The sequence below is a fragment of the Palaemon carinicauda genome, chromosome 26, assembly GCF_036898095.1.
Source record: "Palaemon carinicauda isolate YSFRI2023 chromosome 26, ASM3689809v2, whole genome shotgun sequence".
Lineage (NCBI taxonomy): Eukaryota > Metazoa > Arthropoda > Malacostraca > Decapoda > Palaemonidae > Palaemon > Palaemon carinicauda.
Genome location: NC_090750.1, coordinates 78915165 through 78933347, shown reverse-complemented (window position 1 = coordinate 78933347; position 18183 = coordinate 78915165). Strand labels below are relative to the sequence as shown.

The 18183-nt window shown below is 44.3% G+C and overlaps 1 protein-coding gene across 2 annotated transcripts in view; it reads right to left on the bottom strand.

Annotated features, from left to right (window-relative positions):
* Positions 1-2399: 2399 nt before the first annotated feature.
* Positions 2400-18183, bottom strand: part of LOC137619615 (zinc finger protein 436-like) — a 62909-nt gene continuing 47125 nt past the window's right edge. For both annotated transcript variants that reach the window (XM_068349800.1, XM_068349801.1), the window contains 2 exons: positions 7259-7356; positions 2400-3239 (listed from right to left, as the gene is read on the bottom strand). In XM_068349800.1, the coding sequence (XP_068205901.1) occupies positions 7322-7356 (35 nt within the window). In that variant the 3' untranslated portion in view covers positions 2400-3239; positions 7259-7321. The remainder of the gene's footprint in view (positions 3240-7258; positions 7357-18183) is intronic.

The window sequence follows — 18183 nt, the reverse complement described above, 5'->3', positions numbered from 1 at the left end:
ACGGCACCTCGCTGTGGCGGGGATTTTGAAGAGGAGATATCTAAATAGTGCGAGACCTCTGGTTGTGAATTATCACGCCCCAGTATTTTATACCGACACCTTATATAGGTGAGCGAGCTGGGTTCAACCTGGCATTCCTATGCTTTTTTTCTCTGGTAATATATAGCAGTTATATTCCTTAGAAATAGTGCTCTCTAGGAGTATTTCACTGGGCGGCACAGGTCTCTCGCCCAGAAATAGATTTTTCCTTCGTCAAAATCCCTTTTATAGACGTTATGTTGATGATACATTTGTTCTTTTTAAAGATAGACATCATGCCACTTTGTTTTTAGAGTACATAAACTCATTTCATTCAAATATTAAGTTCACGTTGGACTCCGAACATAATGATCAACTTTCCTTTTTAGATATTAAGATTTCACGTTGTAATGGTGCATTTAGTACTGGCATTTTTAGAAAACAAACTTTTACTGGACTTGGGTTAAACTTTTTTAGTCACTGTCCGATTTCATTTAAGGTAAACTCGTGTAAAACATTAATTTTTAGAGCTTTTAATCTTTCTTCAGATTGGGGTAGATTCCACGAGGAAATTAAATTTTTAAAATCATATTTTATTAGGAACTGTTATCCATGTGACGTGTTTGATAAATTTACAAAACAGTTTTTAGATAACTTTTTTATTCCGAAAGCCACCGTACTAAACGTACCAAAGAAACAAATGTATGTGTCTCTACCATTTATATATAACTATAAAAATGTTAAATGTAAACTTGATAAAGCCCTTTCTAATTTGTATCCTTATGTTGATTTTAAGTTTGTATTCAAAAATCCACTATCCATAGGCAGCATATTTACATTCAAAGACACTCTACCAGATTTGATGCGGTCCTCAATTGTTTACTTATACAATTGTCCTAAATGTAATTTAGGAACCTATGTTGGTTGTTCCAACCGTCTCTTGAGGATCCGCATCGACTCTCATAGAGGAGTCAGTCACCGTACAGGTTGTATTTTAAATAAAAAAGAATTTTCTTCCATACGTAATCACGCTCAACAATGCAAGCAATTAATTAACTATTCTAATTTCAAAATACTAGCCCAATCACCCAATAGCTATTCTCTACCTACCCTAGAATCACTTTTCATTAAACAGCTATCCCCTACTCTCAATCACTCAACAACCTCTGTTCCTTTACATATTGCCTAACAACTTAACCACTTAATCTTCAAACCATTACTTACACGCTCTAACATCTAAACCTCCCCGTCCTTCCATGTCTCAGTCTTGGATATTTTTCCATACTAGGTGTGTTTCTTTCTTATCCAGAGTTTATTTTATTTTTTTTTTCATTTTCTTTTATTCCAGGTTATTTCTGTGTATTATTGTTTTGATTCCCATATTTATGATGTTTTGTGAATTCTTCGTTAAAGTTTTCTGTGTATTTGTTCTGATTTTGATATTGCTCTTTTCCTATAGCATTCATTTAATGTTTTAATGTTTTAATTTTTAATTTGATTTATATGGTTTAATTTTTTAGTATATTTCCTCCAATTCATTTTTTAAGTATTTCGATGTATTTGTTATAATTCTTGCCTTTTTAACAGAATTTCATTGACTAACGTAATGTCTATTGATATGTGTTTTACATTCCTTTTTTAGCTCCGATGATGGGAAATGTTGTTCCCGAAAGCTTAGCCAATAAACTGTCCAAATGCTGAAGTATCTGCTTTCCTTCGCCTTTCTGCTAAACCTCAAGCTTTCTAGAAGCGAAAATGCCATTAATTATATATATATATATATATAAATATATATATATATACACACACACACACACACATATATATATATATATATATATATATATATATATATATATATATATATAGTATATATATATATATATATATATATATATATATATACTGTATATACTGTATATATATATATATATATATATATATATATATATATATACTGTATATACTGTATATATATATATATACTGTATATATACACACACACACACACACATATATATATATATATATATATATATATATATATATATATATATATATATATATATATATATATATATACATATATATATATATATATATATATATATATATATATATATATATATATGTATATATATATATATATATATATATATATATATATATATATATATATATATATATGTATATATATATATATATATATATATATATATATATATATATATATATATATGTGTATATATATATATATATATATATATATATATATATATATATATATATATATATATATATATATACATATATATATATATATATATATATATATATATATATATATATATATATATCTGTATATATACAGTATATGTAAATTGACAGTATTAAGATAGCTATAATTTTAGTCCAATAGTTCAGAGATTATATGGATGAGGAAGACCAGCTCAACATCAAATAATGACTGTCTATTAGATGGCTTCATCAACAATGAGGATATTGCAATCACAGTGGAAATGATTCTGATGAGATACCAGAGTGACAAACTAGGAAACATCACATTGACGATAACCTCTATCCAACCCTCCATAAATAAACCCTCAGAGCCTACACTGTACATACATCCAAAAGTCTGAATCCAAATAGCCAGAAATAATGTTTGTTTTGCTTCTTCATATGGCTGATCAAACAAATTTCCGGTATTCACAGTACTGTACAGTAGAAGGGGTTAATGTACTACAATATGCAATACTTTACTGTATTTTTATAGATCAATTTGCTGTATTAAATGTTTGGGCCCAAATGTGACTACTTTTAACACAAAAGTAATTGAAATCTGAATGAAATATAAAATGTATCTGCCCGCAGAAAGCTCTGATATGTATTTACATAAGATAAATGAAACAATCCACAATGCACTGAGGGCACAATATGGCAAGGGATTACTGTACTGAATATCAAATATCTGTGTGCGTGTGTTTACTTCAAGCAGCATAAAACATTTTCAATATTACGCTATTTCTCATATGAAACTACCTTTAACCAGATTTATTTTCCTTCAAGAACCAAAGTCCCCATAAACGTGTAAGGCATAAAATACTCAGGAATATATTTTTCTACACAGTTACCTTTAGAAAAAGTGTTTAATCCTTTCCAGCTATAGTTTTGGTTTGATATAATCTGACGCCGATATCCTGATTGATTCTATGGAAGTTTACCTGAAACAAGCAAAAAATATCAAGGAAAAAGAGATTAATTATAAAATAACAAAAGCAATCATTATGGCAATTCATGAACAACACCACCCATCCCTCTCAGTCTGGTGGTTAGACATCTGCAGTAGTTGGAGAAAAAAGGACATATATACAGTACTTAAAAAGGGAATGAAAAAAAGCCCTGTGCACGAAATAACAAGAATTTATAATTAATCCATGACAGATGAGGAAGGCTTAAGAAAGTCTACCTGTTTATTGAAACAACCAATAGTAATGACAACAAAGTCAGAGGAAAAACCAATCAGTACAAAACATCTTGTACAGCAAACCCTTAACGCCTGAACTAATAAGGGAAGGAATCTATCTGGGTCTTTAAAAAATATGGATCTTAGTAAGGTTTTATAATTTGCTAACTTAAGATTAAGAATAACAGAATGGGACCCTAGAGATTGTAAAAGAAACAGGGGAAGGAAGCAAAGACGATGGGTTGACAAATTAAGAAAGTTTTTGGGCATGGACTGGCACAGAAAGGCCATAAACAAATGCAAGTAGAAGGACATGTCTTAGGCCTTTATTCTGCAGTGGACTAGTAATGGCTGATGAAGATGATTATGTTGAACTTAAAGTCATTTGCCTTGTTACCTACAAATGAAGCTGTTGATACTGATTAAATGACCATACAAGTCCAGTATTGGTGGTGACTATAAAAATCCTGTAATGATTAAAAGGATAATAAAAGTCCAGTAATGATTAAATGCCTATAAAAGTCCCATAATGATATACAGTTGGTCCTTCTTATTCACAGGGGTTAGGTAACAGAGACAGGCGTAAAGATCGAGAATCCACGAATGCTTGCTGCCCTATGGTGGGTCAACTTATAATCTACCAACTCACTGATCATTGCATACCAGCAGTTGACTAACAAAATATGTAAACCACTGTACGGCACTACAGTACATTCTTTTCACATGCTTCCTATCATGGTATTTTAGTTCATACAACTTTTCAGAGGTAACTGAACATTATAACTGCAGCTTCGGCACAAGGTAAAAACAACTCCTAATACGAAAGTCATTGCCACACCACGCTATGTATAAGTAACAAAAAAATATCTGTTCGTATCTAACAACAATCCGATACTGTAGAGTAAAATACTAACTAATAATTGATAGTTGGAATGCACCCAAAATTGAAAATAAAAGCAAAGAATGCTATAATGAAGCACTACCAAAGACTAGAGAACAAGTGTTTAATTTTGGAGTGCCCCTCTCCTAGAAGTGCAGCTTACCATAGCTAAAGAGTCTCTTCTACCCTTATCAAGAGGAAAGTAGACACTGAACAATTACAGTGCAGAAGTTAACCTCTCGAGTGCAAAAGAATTTTTTCGTAATCCCAGTATTGTCAAGTGCATGAGGACAAAGGAATGTATATAGAATAGGCCATAAAATTCAATGTATGTGTAGGCAAAGGAAAAATGAGGCATAAGACTAGAGAACAATGGTTTGATTTTTAATGTAATTTTCCTAGAAGAGCTGCTTACTATAACTGAAGAGTCTTCTAACCTTATCAAGATTAAAGTAGCCACTGAACAATTACAGTGCACTAGTTATCCTCTTGAGTGAAGAAGAATTGTTTGTTAATCTTACTGTTGTCAGGTGCATGAAGACAGAGGAGAATGTGAATAGAATAGGCCAGACTACTCAGTAAATGTGTAGGCAAAGGAAAAATGAACCATAACCTGAGAGAGGGATCCAGTGTAGTACTGTCAGACCAGTCAAAGGACCCAATGACTCTTTAGCGGTAGTATCTCTATGGGTGGTTGGTGACCAGGCCAGCCTACTGCCTTCTCTTGGAGATCATTCAAAAGAAAGAGAAGAGCTAGCAAACCAAATAAAGGCAGAGGATCTTAGAGTTAAGGGGTCATCTCTATTGTCTTCGGGGATGTTAAATCTTTCCAGAGTATACTGTAGTCTCAAAAGGTTTCGGTTGGTGGTTAACAACAACTTCACACCATAAGTTTTCATCAGGCCAGGACCCTGGACTCAACTCCTTTGTAAACAAGATGCTGAAGAAAGGGGTCATAGAAAAGTGCAGGTTTCTAAAATTCTAGGGCAGAATATTCAGTGTGCAGTACCGAAGAAAGACTCCCAGGAAAGAGAAGAGTGAGCCTCAATCTGTCTCATCTCAACAAACACATCAGGTGCCATTCATCCAAAATGACCCTCTGGCATGTCAGCCAATTACTATAATGAGGGGCTTGGACATGTACTATAGATCTAAAAGATGCACGTTGACATGCCCTTAATGCCCATCACTTACGATCTTACCTAGGGTTTCAGCTCAAGAGGGGGGTGTACAGACTCAAAGCCATGCCATTGGCCTCAACATTGCCCCAAGAGTGTTTACAAAGCTAGTAAAAGTAATGATCAAACTCCCACAGTTGCAGGGAGTTCAGATCATAGCTTATCTAGACAATTGGCTGATTTGGGTGGAGACAAAAGAATTATGCCACAAATACACACATCAGGTTTAATGGGTTCTTCAGGACTTAGGTCTCCATATCAACTTCGCAAAGTCAAGACTAATTCCGAGATGGATATTTCAGAGGCTAAGTCTTCATTGGAATATGGTGAAAGACACATTAAGCCTTACAAAAGCATCTCAGCTAAGAATTCTAAGTGGGGTCAGATCATTTGTTTGAAGCTGCTTCTCTTTCAGGTGGCAACTGGAGAAGATTTAGAGCCTTCTTCAGTTTACCTCGATAATTGATCCAGTGTTAAAGAATAGGTTGAAAGACCTAATTTGGGAGTGGAGAAGGACAGCTCGAAAGGGGTTTCAGAACGGTCTGGCTCAGTTTCCTGGTCAGTGCAAAATAATTCTCAGGTCATGGAGGCTGACAAATTCGTTGGACATGTCAGTCTCATTGGTCCCCGCCACAGTTTTCATGACTATTCCTACACATGCTTCCAGGTCAGATAGCTAGCTTGGTCATGTACCGGCCTAAATTCCGATCGCGTTTATCATCAAACACAAGCAAAGACAAGCACTCTCAAAGAGTGAGGGTTACTCCACTTGCCAGCAACTATATTTACCTCGTTAAAAGTCTAAAAGGTCGTCCCAGCTTCACTGACGTCATACTCCTATTAGAGATGATACTGTGGTTTGTATTTATGTAGAAACAAATGAGCATTCAGTTCCAAGGATAAAACCAGCAACGTAATCGAGGGGCGAAGGAGATAATGATCTTGCCACTAATCAAACCAGACACAGAAGAGGTACAAAGTAACCTTCTCTCTGTTGACCTTGGTGGAGAGTAATCAGGGGCACAATGCTAATGAGCACTGGGCCATGTCACCTCAACCACCAACCTGTGAATGATGGCTGCAAACAAGAAACAAAGTCCTTAATAGGTGCCCTCTTATCAGTTTGGAATATTAATGTATCCATAATAAAATGTAGTACTTCCCTGTCCAGGTAGAGAAGCTGGAGGGCACCAATGCTCCTCCAACACCTGGCCAACGGCAAGAGTGCATGGCAACACACGTCAACACCCTCATCACCATCGAGTAAACCAACTAGCATACAACACCCAAGCCAATCAAAGCTCATGCACAGTGTTTGGCTACTTTGCCCAGTTAAGTAGGGTTAATTTTTGCTTTCTTTTGGAGAGTTCAATTATTTATTTGCACTCAATCTATTATTCACACTTTCGCCACTCTCTGCAGGAAAAAACAATCCCTAGTTCGCACTAAAGAGTATGTGGTTATGGGCAAGAGATGATACGCGAGAGATTACTGTACTTTACTATACTGTCTTCTTATCTTCGAGAAACATTGTAAAACTGATCTGGCATGAAAAACCTTTAATGAAATTTTAAGATATAACTTTTCTTCATTGAGGATTGATTTTTACAGTATAGAAAAGTAATATAAAAGTTCTCATATGTTACACATAAAGATATTCACGTACATGAAAAATGAAAAATAAAAAAAAAAAAGATATATAATTCAGTTCTAACTCACCTTTTTCTAAAATCAGCGAATACTCTTTTTCTGGGAGATTGCACAAGATGATATTATTTATGCTTAACAAAGACCTTCATAAACCATAATATCCAGATCTGAAATTTGATAAAAAGTCATAATTAAAACCCAATTTAAGACTTCATTGCTAGCACAGTAATTTCTTATCTTTAAATTAGTTTGTATCTCTATTAACCCTTTTACCCCCGGGGTATTTGGAAATTTCCAACCCTTAACCCCCAAGGGGTTATTTTTTTCCTAGCACATTTTGCAGTATATTTTTTTTTAAATTGCTCTAACAGCCTTAATTTTTGTCATAGAGAGGTCAGGTTGGTCTCATTCTCTTGAAAAATGCCTGAATTTTCTCAAAAAATTATCAAAAAATATGTAAAATGACAAATTCGAAGATAATTTGTATTTTTCCTAACCATACAAACCTTAGCTATTTACAAAGGGTATTACTTTTAGCGCAGCTGAAATGACGAGCCAATAGTTTTTAACGAGGGTTAATTACCCCCGCGCTAGTTAGCGGGGGGTGGGGAAGGGTAGCTTGCTACCCCTCCCCCCTCCACACACCGGTGACTTGCTTCACTTCACTTAGAGGTAGGACTTGACTTGGGGGTCAGGGATGGCGGGCACATATGTGTAAATAGCTAAGGTTTGTATGGTTAGGAAAAATACAAATTATCTTCGAATTTGTCTTTTGTTCCGTAACCGAAATACAAACCCCGCTATTTACAAAGGGTGACTTACCCCTTAGGAAGGGTGGAAAGTCCCCAGCCTTACTGACTTCGGCTTGCCCGGGGGCTCGATCCCTCAGTGAGCAGCACTAGAGAGAGGGAGCCCCTGTACCTCACAGGTTCCTAGCATCGCTAGGAACGAGTGGCCTACATAAGTAGTGTGAGGAGGAGAGTGTGACTCGTCCTATGAAGTTGACCTTGAGACCTTCAGATAGGAATTCTAGGATAGGACGTTCCCCATACCACCTCGTCAGGGTATGGGAGACGCAACAGTATTAAGCTTAATACTAGGAGCACAAAGAAGCATGGGTTACCTGCAGAGGTCGAGGTCAGCTATGCGAGGACCAGGATGCTGTTTCCCCAAGAGAGGGGAGAATGAAGAAAGAAGTAAGGGTCAGACATACTCTTTCATTCACACAGACTAAGACCGGGTAACCACGCCCTCAACCTACTGCTACTTGTCCAAAAAGGAGCCTGAGGTTAGACCAGCTGTTGTGCAGCCACCACAGGGCCGATAGAGAACGTATCGAGGCTCCTGTGGGTCACGTCTTGCAGGTAGTGGGCTGTGAAGGTCGTTTGACGCTTCCAGACCCCAGCTTGAAGTACCTGCGTCACAGAGAAGTTTCTCTTGAAGGACAGGGATGTAGCAATACCCGACATCGTGGGCCCGAGGGCGACGTGACGGAGGAGGGTCAGGATTCAGGGCATGGTGGATAACCCTTCGAATCCAAGCAGAGATGGTGTTCCTGGTGACCCTCCTCTTTGTCCTGCCTGTGCTCACAAACAAAGCTTGCACATGAGGACGGACTGCAGCCGTTCTCTTCAAGTAGTACCTCAGACACCTCACTGGGCATAGTAGCAGCTGGTCTGGGTCGTTTGTTACAGAACGGAGACTCGCGATCCTGAAAGAGTCGAACCGAGGATCCGGCACTCCAGGATTCTGAGTCTTGGCCACAAACTCAGGGACGAACCTGAACGTTACCTCCCCCCATCCCCTTGAATGGGCGATGTCGTACGAGAGACCATGAAGTTCACTAACTCGCTTGGCCGAGGCCAAGGCGAGTAGGAAAGCCGTCTTCCAAGACAGGTGGCGATCGGAGGCCTGGCGTAATGGCTCGAAGGGAGGTCTCTTGAGAGACCTGAGGACTCGAACCACGTTCCAAGGAGGGGGTCTCACTTCCGACTGGGGGCAGGTAAGCTCATAGCTACGTATGAGTAAAGAGAGTTCTAGCGATGAAGAAATATCCACGCCCTTCAATCTGAAGGCCAAGCTTAAGGCTGAGCGATAGCCTTTCACTGCCGAGACAGAAAGGCGCATTTCTTCTCGCAGATACACAAGGAAGTCCGCTATTGCTGGAATAGTGGCATCGAGTGGAGAGATACCCCTTCCACGACACCAACCACAAAAGACTCTCCACTTCGCTTGGTAGACTCCCTCAGAGGACCTTCGCAGGTGCCGAGACATTCTCTCCGCAACCTGTTGCGAAAAGCCTCTCTCCACGAGGAAACGCTGGATAGTCTCCAGGCGTGAAGCCGAAGCGAGGCTACGGCCCTGTGAGGGACACCGGAGTGGGGTTGTCTGAGAAGCTCGTGTCGTGGAGGAAGCTCCCTTGGGAGTTCCGTCAGGAGTTGCAGAAGGTCCGGAAACCATTCCGCGTGATGCCATAGCGGAGCTACTAGAGTCATGGAACAGTTGACCGATAGTCTGGTCCTGTTGAGCACCCTTCTCATCAGACAGAATGGTGGGAAGGCGTACACGTCGATGTTGTCCCACCGTTGCTGGAAAGCATCTTGCCAGAGTGCCTTGGGGTCCGGGACTGGTGAGCAGTACAGGGGCAGCTTGAAGTTCAAGGCTGTCGCGAACAAGTCCACCGTCGGGGAACCCCACAAAGTCAGGACTTTGTTGGCTATCTGAGGATCCAAAGACCACTCGGAACTCACTATCTGCGAAGCCCTGCTCTGACTGTCGGCGAGCACATTCCTCTTGCCAGGAATGAAGCGAGCTGATACAGTAGTGTTATCGAGTGGGTTTCGGTCCACCTCAGAGTCTCTACTGCAAGATGGGATAGCTGTTGCGAAAAAGTGCCTCCCTGCTTGTTGATATAAGCCACTACCGTGGTGTTGTCGCTCATCACCACCACGGAGTGACCCGCCAGGAACCGTTGGAACTGTTGAAGGGCCAGAAAGACGGCCTTCAATTCTAGCAGGTTGATGTGTAGGCACTTTTCTGATTCTGACCAAAGGCCTGAGGCCCTCTGGTTCAGAACGTACGCCCCCCACCCTTCTTTTGACGCGTCCGAAAACAGAGTCAATTCCGGGGGGAGGACGAGAAGACTCACTCCCTTTCGCAGGTTTCTGTTTGGCCAGCCACCACCGCAAGTCCGTCTGTTCCAGAGACCCCATTGGGATCAGAATGTCCGGGGAATCGGATCCTTGATTCCACCGGGACTTGAGCCGCCATTGAAGGGATCTCATCCTGAGGCGGCTGTTTGGAACCAGACGGGCCAGGGAGGATAGGTGGCCTAAGAGGCGCAACCACGATTGGGCGGGGAGTTCTTTTTGCCTGAGGAAAGGTTCCGCCACCCTCCTCAGCCTTGCTATCCGGTCGTCTGATGGAAAGGCTTTGTGGAGATTGGTGTCTATTAGCATGCCTAGATAAACCAGTCGTTGGACGGCTGCAGAGAGGACTTCTCGAGGTTTACCACGATCCCCAGATCCTGGCAAAGATCTAGAAGCCTGTCTCGGTGTCGAAGAAGGGTCGACTCCGAGTCTGCTAGGATCAGCCAATCGTCTAGGTAATGAAGGAGACGAATGCCGTTCCTGTGCGCCCAAGTCGAAATCAGGGTGAACACCTGAGGAGCTGTGGAGAGACCGAAACACAGCACCTTGAACTGGTAGATCTTGTTGTCTAGGCAGAATCTCAGGTACTTCCTGGAAGACGGATGGATTGGGATCTGGAAGTACGCATCCTTTAGATCCAGTGTACACATGAAGTCTTGTGGTCTCACCGCAAGTCTGACCGTGTCTGCTGTCTCCATGCTGAACCGGGTTTGTTTGACAAACCTGTTCAGAGCCGAGAGATCGATGACGGGTCTCCAGCCTCCAGTAGCCTTCTTTACAAGAAAGAGTCGACTGAAGAAGCCTGGAGAGCCGTCCATGACCTCCTGGAGAGCACCCTTCTCGAACATGGTCTCGACTTCGGCCTGAAGGGCCAGCCCCTTTGCCGATCCCATGGCATAGGAGCTCAACGACACTGGATTCGCTGTCAGGGGAGGTTGAGATGACGTGAACGGGACGCGATAACCTTGGCCGATCACTGAGACCGTCCAAGCATCGGCCCCGTGATGTTGCCACCTGCGGACGCAACGCTGAAGGCATTCCCCCACAGGTGGACACGCAGGGGGACTGCCACCCCTAGGGCTTGCGGCCGCGGCCGCCACCCCTAGAAGTCTTGCCTCCCCTGGAGGACTTACCGCCCCTCTTGACCTTGGCTGGAAAGGGCTGAGGCTTAGACACCACTTTCTTAGCTGCCGGTGCCTGTTTGGGAGCCTTACGAGGCTGTTGCTGCTGTTGTGGCGGGGCTGGAGGCTTATAGGGCCGAGTTGTAAGGGCCCTGTGGAGGAGGGAGTCCGTGCTGGATTTCCTCCACCTCTCAGCCGTTCGCTCCAAGTCTTGAGGCTCAAACAGGCTCTCCCCCAGGAGGGAGGCATGTCGGAGCCTACACACACATCTACGGCGGGGACCTTCGGATGGAATCTCTCGGACACAGCATCGCGACGCTTCAACACCGAGTTGGCCCACAGGGTGGTAACCTGGTGCGCCAAAAACTCGATGGAGCGGGTGCCCGAGAGCAAGAAGGTCTCTAGGGCCTTCCTATTGGTCTCCTTGGACAAGTCCTCCGATCGCAATAGGATGCCCAGAGATCCTAACCAGAAGTCCAGCCACGAAGTGGCCTGCATGGCACACTTAGCGACCTTCTCGTGGTTAAGGATCTCTGCCGCCGAGAACGACACCTGCCGGGCAGAGAGTTTCTCCAAGGGAACTCCCTTCGCCAGCTCCTCCACAGAGTGATGAAGAGGAAGAGCGAGGTTGTGCTCACCCAGGATCTCGAAATACCTCCTCTGCTGAAGGCGAGGAGGAGGGATGAGTTTGTTCCCGGCAGTGGAACGACTGGAGGAGGCAAGAAGTGCGAGCTGAGCATTGGCTCTAGCTCTGGCACTCTTCAGCCCCCGAGACCAGGGCAGAGCTGCACTGGTCTTAGGGGCCTTCCGAACGTCAAACACTTCATCCAGAATCGTGTCTTTGCCTTCACGGGGGGGGATGACTGGATCCGTAAGACTGTTAAGTTGCCTTATCAGGCTTAGGACCTGCCAGAAGGCATGTTCGGACTCTTGCTGTTCTCCTCACTGCGGGCTGGCAGCTAAGTCTCCTGCCCCAGGAATCTCTTCCTGGGGTGATACGTGGACATTCCCCTGGGTAGTCGTGGGTTCCTGACGAATCCTTGCAGAGGATTTAGGGATGGTCTTGGAATCCTTGGGTTCCCTCCAGGGAGGGATACAGGATCCCAACAACGAGGTTCGAGGGGCCCCTTCCTCACGAGACGATTCTCCTGCCTGAAGCGAAGTCTCCCCCCCTGGTGCCGAGGGGAAGACTACCGCCCCACTGGACTCACCTGAGGACGGAAAGGCTTCATCCATGGGAGAAGGAGAGAGTACTCGTGCAGGAGAGGGGACCCTCGAGACCGACCTCTTGGGAACCAACTTCGCCCTGGGGGAAGTCACCACGAAGTCCACTCCTCTCTTTCTCTTCAGCGTAGGAGAGACAGCCGCTGGTTTGTTACCCTGGCCGGCGAGTGCTGGTTTCATAACCCTCACTAACGCCCGTGCCAGCGGACCAAACCAAGTCTGCTGCTCCAAGGACACAGAGTCCGAAATCCTCGCTAAGGTGAAAGGGATCGGGCGATCCTTTGGAGTGGACACGACGGTACCTGCCTGAAAAGAAGGTGGGGAAGAATACTGTACTGACCTGTCTTCGTCCTGCACTACCAACCTGTGCTTGGATGGAAGTGATCCCGAGTGCCGTCTAGGAGCACGCGTCCCTGCTGCTACCACCGGCTGTGGAATTCGCCGCGAACTATGGTCGCGCGAGGGCGAACGGTCGCGCAAAGGCGAATGGTCGCGCGGGTGATCGCGCGGGCGCGCAGGCGAGCGGGCGCGCAGGCGAGTGGGCGTGAGGGTGGGCAGGTAAATGAACACGTGTCCGAGGCGACGAACGCAAGCGATGGCGCGACGGCGAGGGATCGTGCTGCCGCGTAGGTGAAGAAGATCGCTGGCGATAATGATCGCGTGATAGGGTGCGATGGTGATCAGCATCCGCAAGAGGGCGAGCGTTCAGGGTTGTGCGATGAGCAGCAGCATGCGTAAGCGGGCGATCGTGCAGGGTTGTGCGATGGCGAGCAGCATGCGCAGGTGAATGATCGCGAAAAAGGGTGCGATGGTGATCAGCATCCGCAGGAGGGCGATCGTTCAGGGTTGTGCGATGAGGAGCAGCATGCGTAAGCGGGCGATCGTGCAGGGTTGTGCGATGGCGAGGAGCATGCGCAGGTGAATGATCGCGTGAAAGGGTGCGATGGTGATCAGCATCCGCAGGAGGGCGATCGTTCAGGGTTGTGCGATGAGGAGCAGCATGCGTAAGCGGGCGATCGTGCAGGGTTGTGCGATGGCGAGCAGCATGCTCAGGTGAATGATCGCGTGAAAGGGTGCGATGGTGATCAGCATCCGCAGGAGGGCGATCGTTCAGGGTTGTGCGATGAGGAGCAGCATGCGTAAGCGGGCAATCATGCAGGGTCGTGCGATGGCGAGCAGCATGTGTAGGTGATCGCTGGCGAGCTGGTGATCGCTGGCAAGCAGAAGGTCGACGCGTGTCCTGTGAGAGGACAGGTGGTGCGGCGCGTTCACGAGCAGGAACGGGAAGATCACTGGCACGTTGGCGAACATGTGTTTCTGACACACGCGCAGCACGATGTTGCGTAGCCACAGGACCAGGTGGATGGTGAGCAGGGAGTTCAGCAGGAACTAAAGGGTGGTCAGAGACCGCAGGGCGATGGTCCTCAAATGAGCGCTGACGCTCGGAAGAGAGCTGACGAGCAGGAGAGCGCTGGCGAGGGGGGCGAACATCAGGAGAGCCGACGAGCAGGTGAGTGTCGGCGAGCAGGAGAGTCTTGGCGAGCAGGAGATCGTCGACGAGCAGGAGATCGCTGGTGAGCAGGAGATCGCTGGCGAGCAGGAGATTGCTGGCGAGCAGGAGATCGCTGGCGAGCAGGAGAGCGCTTGTGCGCTAGCCCTGCTCGCGTAAGGGAAGAATCCCTTAGCCCCGAAGGGACCGTTGCCCGTCGGGTGACGAGTTCTCCAGAAGGCGAAGATCCGGCAGGAGATGGTGAGCGGTCTGCAGAGAGGTTCAAAGAGGGCGGAGCAGTCGGTTGAGGCTGACGAGGAGAGTCCCCCCCGGAGGACGAAGACCCAAAAAGGCGCCTCTTAGTCCCCCTATAAGGGGAAGGGAGGCCCTTGTGGCGTAGAGGGCGGTGAGCCTTACGGCGGAGGTGGCCTCGGGGGAGATCGTCGGGACCATCGGTCCTCCGAAGGGGAGTCTCCGTCAAAACACTTCCCTCAGAAGGAAGCTGGGCAGCAGTCGAGACCAAAGGACTCACTTCCCCCTTCGAAGGATGCACGGAAGGAGGAGGAGAGCCTTGAGCACCATCACCAGCAACAGCACCTGCGTCGGAAGGCCCAGCCACGTCGGAGGCCTCTGTCACCACGACGTCGACAATAGACAGAGGGTCTACCTCCGCTACCACCGGCGACTGTTTAACAGCGGCCCCCAACGAGACAAGGTCAATAAGAGCAACCCTGGAGGGCAAGCCCTTAAGCCCCAGGGACGACCAAATCTGTAAAAGATCATCACTGGATAAGGCATTATTATCAATAACCTCCCCCGGAGGAGGAGGGGGAACCGCCTCGCTATGGGAGGCGACGCCCTCTCCCCCCACCGAAGGTAGGGAAACAGAACAAGGGCCTGCGCTCCCACTCGGACGACTCTCCTTAGGAGGCGGACGAGGGGGAGCTTCGGAGGAGGTTTGGGCGGCGGAAGAAGAGTCCCGAGAACCTTCCTCCTTCAAGGCTAACCCCGGAGGAGAACGGTCTCTCTTGGACTTCTTCTTACGCCGACGGCCAAACCTCTCCCACTGGGAGGCAGACCACTCCCTGCACTCACGGCACATGTTATCCTGGTCGCACCGTCGGCCCCGACATTGAGGGCAGAGGGTGTGAGGACCCGTAATAACGTCCGACATGAAAGTCCCACAAGGACGGCCGGCAACTCCAGGGCATGTACGCATAGTAAATAAAAGAAAATAACTGAAGGTCAACTTCCAACCAATCACACAAGCTGAAAAGAAAAAGCAGAAAATTAAAGGCTGTCACGAAGGCGATGAACAGACACGTCTGATCACCGCCGAGCCAAAAGTGAAGTGAAGCAAGTCACCGGTGTGTGGAGGGGGGAGGGGTAGCAAGCTACCCTTCCCCACCCCCCGCTAACTAGCGCGGGGGTAATTAACCCTCGTTAAAAACTATTGGCTCGTCATTTCAGCTGCGCTAAAAGTAATACCCTTTGTAAATAGCGTGGTTTGTATTTTGGTTACGGAACAAACAAATTTTTATAGCATTTTTTTGCAAGGACGTACCGGTACGTCCATGGGGGTAAAGGGATGGCTTTTGTGAAACGTACCAGTACGTCCTTTGGGGGTAAATGGGTTAACACTCTTATACCATAAAAGCTTTTGACAATGTTGCATAGATCCATTTCAAAGTGAGGAATGATCATCATTTTCCCACCTTAACCCTTACATTAAGGGGTCGGTTACCTGATTTGCCCTCTATTAAAAACATCCTCTTCCTGATTTGCCCTGTATTAAAAACATCCTCTTCCTGATTTGCCCTCTATTAAAAACATCCTCTTCCTGATTTGCCCTCTATTAAAAACATCCTCTTCCACCAAACTGCTTCTCTCCATACCTTCCTTCACCTTATCTTGCCATCTAATTCTTTGGCCCCCTCTTGATCTTCCCTCCCTAACAGGTTCTACCTATGCCCTCCTCACCATCCATCCTCAACACGTGTCCAACCCATATCCGTCGTGACACTCTTATCACCTTTGTAATCTTTTCTAAACCTGTCATTCTTTTTATATCACCATTTCCAAGTCTTTCAAATAGTGATATTCCCATAATCCATCTCAGCATTCTCATTTCTATTCTCTCAAGCTTTGGTTCCTCATTTTCCGTAGTAAACACTAAACTATCTGCATACAGAAACTCCCACAACTCTTAATTTCTAATTTCTTCACGTCCATGAATGGAACATATAAAAAGGGGTTTAATGCTGACCCCCGGTGTAATCCATCAATAAATCCAAAGGTTTCAGTTTCCCCAACTGCTGTTAATGCTTTTGTCCTCATTCTTTTGCACATCGTCTCAACCATTTTAACCAACTTCTCTGTCACTTTCCTCTTCCTAAAGCACCAAAACATAATTTCTTTTGGGATTCAGTCATAAGCCTTCTCTAGATCTACCAAAGAACAGAAAAACTTCTGGTTTGCTTCTAGCTTCTTTTCTTGTAGCTGTCTTACAACAAAGATGGCATTCACATTCATCTTCCCCTCATGAATCCATATTGCTGTTTCACAATCTCTACAATCTCTCATCTAGTACCCTCTCAAAACTTTCAAATCCCCCTCTGTTAGTTCAATTTCCATGTAGTTACCACATGTGATGACAACACTCTTTTGCTTAAACACAGATACCATTAAACTCTCCTCCCACTCTTTATGCATTATTTCCTTTTCCCATATTGCAGCCAATATCCTGACCATTTCAATTTGAAACTCTGATGAACCAGGTGCTTTACCATTTTTCATTTTACTCCAACCTTTGTGCTTCTCTCAGCTCCTTTCTCTCATTTTTAGTAATCAATAGTTCAAAATATCCATGGTAAGGATACTGCTTCTAACCTAAGTTGGTGTTATCTTATGTATAAAGAAAACCCTATACCGGTACTAGTTGGTTTTGAATCTGTATACAGTAAAGCCTGTACAGTATCTATGAATTGGATCTAGTTTGGCTGGTAATTATGTTAGATACTTGCAGTATCTTTTAATATTACATTTGAGTACTAAGTGTTTCCATCAACCAATTTCTTAATCAATGCTTCTCTAGAAAATACAAGTTAAGGCATTCTAACTTCATTTAATACCCAAAGTATCTCATGGTATTAATTTGGTTACTCTTCCCTCTACTATTTCTAGCCTTTCTAACTTCCTCCTATGTGATGGAACCCCAAATTAGATGGTAAACTCTATAACTTGTCTTTTATTAGTAATTGGTGCATTGTATAAAGTCAGTAGTGTCCCCTTTCACCTTGCGGTGAATTGACACTTATTCCTTCATGTATTTCCAACTTTTATATACTGCCTAGAAGGTTGTAAGTCACTACTAATAATAGCGCTTAGGTTTACCCCTTGATGATGACTCTATCTCTTGGCCAAGTAGTCCATAATTGGCATTTTTTTTTATGAGTAAATTCCATAAGAGTCTAAGCTGAATATCATCTCTCATTTCAAGGGCCGGTCACCTATTTTTTTCAGTATTCCTGCAACTGCTTTATAACTACCATATAATATTAACTATTTTTACATTAACACCAAACAAGTCTTTTTTAGCTAACAAACTTAAAATCCAAGTCACTCAAGTTTATAATGAAGCACAATGGAGGCGCACCACTTGTGAATTTTTACCAAAAAAAAAAAAAAAAAAAAAATGATCTACCAATAATAATTTTTTCACATTTCTTGGTCAATCTTCTAACCAGTTCCCTGCTCCCTCCAAGATACCTAAACTCTTTACTCATAACATTAACTGTTTACGGGGAAGCATGTCAATTGCTTTCTGGATATTGATAGTGCATCAGATGAACTACTTTTATCATAAACTGCAGAATATCACAAATGTAAAAAATGCAGTAATTTGTATTTTTCATGGCAATACAAACCTAAGTCCTTTAGTAAAGGTAAGATTCTGGTGAAATCTGGAAATGGCCAATGAAGAATTATTAAGGTTTTGGCAACCATCACCCA